This window comes from Pteropus vampyrus, unplaced genomic scaffold, assembly GCF_000151845.1.
Source record: "Pteropus vampyrus isolate Shadow unplaced genomic scaffold, Pvam_2.0 Scaffold83, whole genome shotgun sequence".
NCBI classification, from domain to species: Eukaryota; Metazoa; Chordata; class Mammalia; order Chiroptera; family Pteropodidae; genus Pteropus; species Pteropus vampyrus.
The window spans coordinates 3,694,997-3,703,588 of NW_011888864.1; the positions used below are offsets into that span (position 1 = coordinate 3,694,997).

At 36.5% G+C, this 8,592-nt stretch overlaps 1 protein-coding gene across 1 annotated transcript in view; it reads left to right on the top strand.

The window, feature by feature from the left end:
- Positions 1–7,706, top strand: part of SLC10A2 (solute carrier family 10 member 2) — a 23,520-nt gene extending 15,814 nt beyond the window's left edge. Inside the window, exons 5-6 of the mRNA XM_011363187.2 lie at positions 229–386; positions 5,596–7,706. Of these exons, the coding sequence (XP_011361489.1) occupies positions 229–386; positions 5,596–5,723 (286 nt within the window). The 3' untranslated portion in view covers positions 5,724–7,706. The remainder of the gene's footprint in view (positions 1–228; positions 387–5,595) is intronic.
- Positions 7,707–8,592: the final 886 nt, after the last annotated feature.

Sequence of the window (8,592 nt, forward strand, 5' to 3'; positions counted from 1 at the left end):
TGTATATACATATAGAGAGAATATTTATTCATATTATATAATAATACATAAATAAGTTACATAGGTATTCCTAAATAAAATTATATATTGAATAAAATATTAAAAGCAGATCTATATACATATATTATATATGTACTTGTTCTCATATCTACTTTTAATGTTATATCATAACAAAGCAACACAAAAACAAAACAATAAAAACGTGTATTCTCTTAACATTTCTTTTAGGTGCCGAACAATTGCCCTGGAAACAGGGATGCAGAACACTCAGCTGTGTTCCACTGTGGTCCAGCTCTCCTTCACCCAGGAGCAGCTGAATCACGTGTTTACCTTCCCACTCATCTACAGCATTTTCCAGCTCATCTTTGCAGCAATATTCTTAGGAAGTAAGGAATATGCTAATCACATTTTATTATGATGTTCTTCTTTAAGGAATCCTGGAGTTATTAACAAGGCATTTTTAATAATCTTTTTCTGGCAATGAATTACATAAATTAAATTAAATGCCTTTTTTTTTCTGGTAGTGAAATAAATGGGTAGAAAAAGCCACCTATAAAATTATCATGATTTCCCAACTACTGAAGAAAAGATTATAATTTTACCAAAGATTCTGGTAAAGATTATATGTAAGTGAAAAATAATGGCGATCAATCCTTTCCACTGACTCTCTTTTCCTCAGTAAGTAGGGAGGCATATTAACCTGTTAAAAACCATTTTATCGTGTGCCTTCCTACATGCTTCCTGGAACCTTGAACCAGTAATTTTTTTCAAAACATTGTTTTGATATGCTTTGTAAATATAGGATATTTATCAGAAAAATGGTATACTGAAGATATTTATCAAGCTAAGTTTCCCACGTGTGCATGTGTATATAGGTATATTTTTTAAATACCCATATAATCGAAACAGTTGAAGCAAACATGTTCTTTATTTCAGGTACTAGGGATAGCTAACTCGATTTTCAATTTTATTCTGATGTAGCATATAGCTTTGACCCATTAGCCCCTGCCACCTGCTGGCCTTCAACTAGTTAAAACTTCCTCTACATTTTATTTTCCAAGGACAGATGATGGTTAACCTCTATTTTATTTAAATATTTTTTTTATTTTTCAATTACAGTTGACATACAATATTATATTACTTTCAGGTGTACAACATAGTGATTAGACATTTAAATAACTTATGAAGTAATTACTCCAATAAATCTAACACCCATCTGACACTATACATAGTTATTATAATATTATTGACTATATTCTTTATGCTGTACTTTACATCCCCATGACTATTTTGTAACTACCAATTTATACTTCTTAATCCCTTCCCCTTTTTACCCAACCCCCCCAACTCCCCTCCCATCTGGCAACTACCAAATTGTTTTCTATGAGTGTGTTTCTGTTTTGTTTGTTCATTAAGATTGTTTTTCAGATTCCACATATAAGTGAAATCACATGGCTTTTGTCTTTCTCTGTCTGACTAATTTCATTCGGCATAATACCCTGCAGGTTCATCTATGTTGTTGTACATGGCAAGATTCCATTCTTTTTTTTATGGCTATATAATGTTCCCTTGCATATATGCACCATTTCTTCTTTATCCATTCATCTACTGATGGACACGTAGGTTGTTTCCATATCTTGGCTATTATAAATAATGCTACAATGAACATATAGAGGCATATGTCTTTGAATTAGCGTTTTGGGTTTCTTTGGATAAATACCCGGAAGTGGAATTACTAGGTCCTTTTTTGTCTTTTGTTATAGCCTTTGTTTTAAAGTTTATTTTGTCTCGTATAAGTATTGCTAATCTGATTTTTTTTGTTTCCATTTTTATAAAATTATTTTTCTGTCTTTTTACTTTCAGTCTGTGTGTGTTTTTTGATATGAAGTAAAATCTCTTATAGGCAGCATATGTAAGGATCTTGTTTTCTTATCCATTCAGCCACCCTACATCTTTTGATTGGAGTATTTAATCCATTTATATTTAAATTAATTGCTGATAAATATGTCATTATTGCGATTTTATTATTCACATTTTTTGTAATAGTAGTTCGGTTGTGATGAACTCCCTTAGTTTTTCCATGTCTGGGAAGCTCTTTATCTGTCTTTTGATTCTAAATGATAGCTTTGCTGGGCAGAGTAATTCAGTTGTTAAGTCTTTGCTTTTCCTGACTTTGAATATTTCTTGCCAATCCTTTCTGGCCTATAAAGTTTCTGTTGAGAAATAAGCTGGCAATCTTATGGGAGCTTCCTTGTAGGTACCTAATTGCTTTTCTCTTGCTGCTTTTAAGATTCTCTCTTTGTCTTTCATCTTTGGCATTTTAATTGTGATGTGTCTTGGTGTGGGCCTCTTTGAGTTCATTCCTAGGCTTGCGTGTCTATTTCATTTACTAGGTTAGGGAAGTTTTCTGTCATTTTTTTAAAACAGATTTTCAATTCCATTCTCTCTTTCTTCTCTTTTTGGTATCCTTATGATGAGAATGTTGGTACAGAATTTACTTATTGGGGCTCTGGTGCCTGCTGAATCTGGTCTTTGCTGTGTCATTTATGGAGATGGTTCAGTGGTTCTCTGGTGTGGTCTGAAGCTGGCCACCAGTTGTGTTGATCCTTGGGCCTCTTGGGAGGGGCTGTGGTGCAGTCCAAGTTTACCCACTGCCTGTGCCTTGCATGGGGCTACTTGGTATGAGCTACAAAGTGATCTGCAAATGGCCGCCATTTGTGCTGGTTTTGCATGTGCCTGGGAGAGGCTAAGCTGCGATCTGAGGCCAGCTGCCACTAGTTTTGGGCTTGAGGCTGCTTAGCAAGAAGTCTGAGGATACATCAAGGCTAGATGCTACTTGTTTGGGGTTTGTGAACCTTTGAGAGATTTTAAGAAAGTCTGCAGCATGAGCCAAGATAGGTTGTTTGCATGGAAAAGCCACTGGAAGCAGCTTGAGTGGGCCCACACGTTGCATGGGGAAAGGTCTCAGAGAATCACTAGAGTGTGGCAAGCTAGATAGGATGCTTGCCTGTGTGTGCAGATTGAGTGAGGAAAGAGCCCAAAAAGGAACGATGGCTTCTGCCGGCACTTCTGTCTGAGGGAAAGCTGCTCCTCCAGCCCTTTCCCTGAAGCCAGATGATTTTGTTCTTTCTCATACATCCCTGGCACCTTTTGAGCTGCTGCCCTAAAGCTGGAGCTCAAAGTGAGTCCGTCAGCGAATACATCCATGCATGGGCCTTTTAAGAGGACCACCTGGGACTTCGGCCACCCTCCATTTCTCTTAGCCACAATCTCTGCTGGTTTACACAGCCAGATGTTAGGGGGACTTCTCACCCTGACACTGGAAACCTGGTCTTGGAAGTCTGGTGTGGGGCTGGGACCTTTGCTGCTCAGGAGGGACCTCCGCAGCTGAGATGTTCCTCCCAATTGTTAAGTACCACACTTGAGTGTGAAATGAACTCAGTCTGGGTCTCCACCTGTCCTCCTATCTTCAACACAGCTTCTTCTGTATATCCTTAGTTATAGAGCTTCAGTTCAGCTAAACTTCAGGAGATTCTCAATGATGGCTTTTCTGTAGTTTAGTTGTAATTTTGATGTGGTAGTGGGATGAGATGAGCACAGCATTTACCTGCTCCACCATCTTTACCAAAACTCCAACCTCTATTTTTAAATTCTATTTTTTTTTTTTAATAAGAAATTGCTGTTTTAAGCTTCATGGCATTTTAATGGGGATTGTATGGTGAAGGTAAATGATGCAAATGATGTGAATGTTAAGTTATAAAATGCCTGGAGTTAGTTTTGTTTAAATTTGGTTTTACTTTTTCACTTAGCTCCAGTAGGTATTCAACTTGGCTGTGGGTGCTAATCATTTTCTTCATTACTGTCTTGAATGTTATTCTCAAAGCAGAGTTCGGCTTTCTATTACAGGACTATCTGAAACCACTAGAAACTTTTCCCTAATTTATCATTGATGCAGAAGACAGGAGTCCATGGCCTAATTATTTTGTTTTCTTGTATGATACAAATATACCCAAATTGGTGCACCTCAATATTTTTACAAATAATTAGTTAATGATGTCTACTAGACAAGCCTAAGAAAGACTGGTTGATAGAGCAATTAAGTAGATTTACTAGTTGAATAACTAACTCAAAAGGAATTAACAGATAAGCTGAAGGAATGATGGGAGGGCACCAGTATTGGTCTTAAACTTTCCCACAGTTTTATCAGCAAAATTGAAATTCCAATTGAATCCATATATTGGTTTTGAAAACAAGAAAGAGATCTTTATTAAGTATATGCAATGCTTAGAAGCATATTTCAGTGAAGGGATTAGAAGTTTAAATATTTTTTGGAACAAGAATAGGAAAGGAAGGAAGGAAGGAAGGAAGGAAGGAAGGAAGGAAGGAAGGAAGGAAGGAAGGAAGGAAGGAAAGAAAAAAGGAAGGAGGGCAGGCAGGCAGGGGAGAAAGAAAAGGAATAAACAGGTCGATTAAATAAAATCAGGAATCTAAGTATAAATTGAAGCAATCCCAGCTCAAAGAGTTTATAATAAAAGTGTTGAAATATTTTAACTAACCAAGCTCAATTCAATCAGTTCAATAGCTCAGGGCTTCAAATCTACCATATTACTAGAAGTGCAGGGACCAATCCAAGGAGATATTGATCTTGATATATTAATATCTTTGAAGCAGGACATTGTATCTCTCAGCCATGTATCATGATAGTTAACATTTACCAAGCTCTTACTGTTCTCCCAGGGCCATGCTAGGCACTTTATTACTTTATCTCATTTAATGTTCGCAATTGCCCTTTGCAGTAGATAGTATTATGATATCAAATTTAAGTGTAAGATATTGTAATTTGAGGGTAAATAATACCTTCTCTTCCCCTGAGGACTTTGGAACCAATTAAGAGGTAGAAGAAAAAATCAGATATGTAGATAATACACTTTTATTACAGATAAAACAATTAGGAAATATAGCTCAAAACTGCTACCAAGCAGGCTTGTTAATACCTCACCCTTCCACTGAATCACACATGTGCACGTAACACACACATATACACACATAAATTGCAGGAGTCCCCTTGAAGGGCAGTCTGCCCAGGTGAGCTGACCTCAAAAATATGCTGAGAAATGGCTGAGAGTGGCAGCTCCATAGAAGAGAAAAGGCTGATCACCAATCAGCCAAGGCCCCCTCCTTGTGGGAAAGAAAGAATAAAGCCTGGGAGAGATGGGAGTGTTATTCTAGCTCACGTCCTCCTACACAGACCATTAGATCAAGGTCCTGGACATTGCCCCTTAACGTAGCATATTTATTGAGGACTAGCACATTAACTGGGAGATGATATGTACAGAATAAATGCTTGGCGAGTACCACCTGCAGAAGTCATGGAAGCAAGTATCCTATACAGCTGTACACTAGATCTTCCTAAACTGCAGTCATTTCTCTTACCATGAGTGACCATGGAACTAGGAATGGTGATTGTCCTAAGTAACCTCCATCCTACAGAATCTGCAAACTGATTTTTGAGCTATAGCTTTTAATCACTGTCCAAAGTAAGTTTGCAGCTAATTATTATGAAAGTTGCTTAACTTCTCCTGTATTGTTTTTCAGTTTATTTGATATATAAGAAATATCATGGAAAAAACAATGAGGAATTTCCAGAGAGCAAAGACAACAAAACAGTCCCCGAGTCATCGCTCTATAAGGTGAATGAAGGATTTCAACCACAAGAAAAGTAGACACCAAGTAGACAAAAAAGAAGAATTCTAAAGACCGTGCTTCAGCTATAACAATATTTAATTATTTGTTTTGATGGGATATTTGGCAGGAAAAAGTTAAAGCAAAAACTTAAATTCCAGTTGAATCCATATATTGGTTTTGGTACCAAGTGACTGACAGTCCAAATCTTTAATGTAGCAAATATTTATAGGTATATAAATATTTCTGTGTCTTTGAAATATCCCCCCCCAAAATATCCTCAGATCTCAGACTGAACCTGACATAGATAACACTGAGAGCCTCGTATTCCTGAACTGAATTCTTACCCAGAATCTCATAAGCCAGAAATGAGCACCTGACTTTTTTATATTAAAATAGCTCCACTGAATTATTATAAAGTGATCAAGATTTTCTCCAGTATTTATAATTGTAAAAAGATTGAAATGAACATCTTCCACTAACATATTAATTAATGTTGCAACCTATTCGTGTAACTTTGTAGTGTAACATGGGCAAATATCTGACTTCTTGTATTTAAAAATACTAGCCTTCTCTAAATGATAACCCAAAAGCAAAAATAAGAGAAAAGAGTTTCTAAATAGAATTCAATAACCAAATTAATAATTTTCTACATTGGTTTCTCTGTCTCAGGAGTCCAATGACACCCACTAGACTTTTTAGGAAATGGCTTGTATTTAGCAAAGCATTCTTTAAGCCTTGGAGAGGGACTTCCTCAAGGTTTGCCTGAATGAGGCAGGCGCATGTTGGCTAATATGACAGCTATTCAGTTTATATGGAGCCCCAGAGTAGGCATCATTGACTGGGGAGGTGTCAAGAGGTACAAAGACAGTAGAAGTATTGGAAGAAACACCACTACTCTAGTGGATGAATTCGATTCAATGGGAGATAATGGGAATTACATGAAAAGGCACAAATAACAGAATCCCACTTGAAATGCATGACTAGCTCCAAGTAGATGTGCAGAAGTAAGAAGCGATAAGAAAAATGAAGTCAGGGAGCTAGAGAGGAAGTGAGTATTGAACAGTATTTGAGAAAGAAGAGCACACATCCAGGGCCCAGAGGTAGAAAGGGCATTGCCATGTAAGCTCCTTGAATGCTATAAGCAGGTGTAACAAGAGGAAGCAAGAAGGATTTGATCAATGACAACAGGGTTTTATGGCAAGAGGGAACTGGCTGAGTGTTGGGTTTTCGATTTTAATGTCTAGTTTAATTTCCTTTCCCACATTCTGCAGCAAGATGCAGGCACATTCTTAACTCATTTCATAGTGATTTAGTTCCATTTTTCTGTTTGGACATTTTTGCTGCCTCATAGACTCCCTTTCAAATGTTTTGGCTCCAAAAGGGCCTTTTGCGTTTGAATAATGTGAGTTAGATCCTGCTGGTGCACCTCAGCATTACAGGAACATGAACATCAGCTCTTTCAATAGAGGGATGAGGGATTCTGCTTTTCAATGTTGTAATATTTATACCTTTTTATATAAAAGATTCACATTTACAATTGAATAAGGATCTTATATTTTTCTATCATTAGACAAATACATTAAAAGGGACTAGGGACTTTTATTAAAGGATAGTAGGTGAGAGGTGGTACAGATTTTCTTATTAGGGAGTGTCAAAGAATATGCTTTCCAACAGTGCCAAAGGGAGACTTTCAGTCTGTCTGTAAAGTACCTCTTATACTTTCATCAAATAGACAACAGGCAGCTGCACTAGAGACACACTGTGAATTCATATCATAATTTCAACATACCCGAATTCAAGGGCCTGGATGCCAGCAGTTGTAGTAAGCAGGTTTTTCCTCCCTGTTGATAAAGATATGAGAGTGAGACAGAACTTGGCTTTCTTACATAATGTGGTATCTTGTAAGTTGTGGATTTTTTCCTACTGTGCTAGAGGGAAGAAAATTAGCTGTTTTTAAGTTGACAGCTCTCTATTTTTAAATGACTTTGAAAAGACAAATAAATTATGTATTTTATTGCTTCTGTGAGTATCATATTAAATGAATATTTTATTTGAAAGGCTTGAATAAATGAAAATAATTTTTGTAATGTTTGGCCTATTTGAGTCTTTGTGACAACTGTCAAGATATTTTCACTATTTAATTCTAGAGATATAAATAAGGTAAAGTTTCTCAAATATTAAATTATTCTTTAAAACATGCCTGAAACTCTTAATTAAACACTCTAATAATAAGGTCTCCCACTGATACAGACTGAGGTTGTCCACAAGAAAATCATACTAGTGTAACACTAACTAAAGACTCTTAAAAATGGTATGATGATGATAGTTAATCTAAAAATAATAATAAAAGTATTATGTGTACTTATAAATAAAACTACCACTACCTTCTACTATATACATACATATGTATGTGTGTGTGTGTGTGTGTGTGTGTGTATATATATATATACACACACATACATATGTATATACACTTCAAAAGCCACATTAGTTTAGAACAAGTGTCTTCAAAGTATGATATGGATACTCCTGGGAGTTCCTGAAATTATCTAAGGGGTATGCAGGCACAGATATGGAATCAATTTCCATTTCTTCAATTTCCATATGTATACTTTCCCAAAACTGCCCTGCTTGAAATGCTTGAGTTGCCCTTAGTTCTCATTTCCAACCTCCTCTTCATGGCAGGGTTCCATTCACCCCCTCCCCCCCTCCAAAGAAAGGAAGACCTTACTCTCATCATCCCTTAGGCTTATTATGGTACATTGCCCAGGGTAGAAGACTTTTGAACATCAACTAAAGGAACAATCAAAATACTGGTGCCTGAGGAAGGCTTCTCATCTTTCTTAGTTGTATACATTCTTATTTAAGAATTTAGAAATGGGATATTTTGACCCATGTTGGAATATT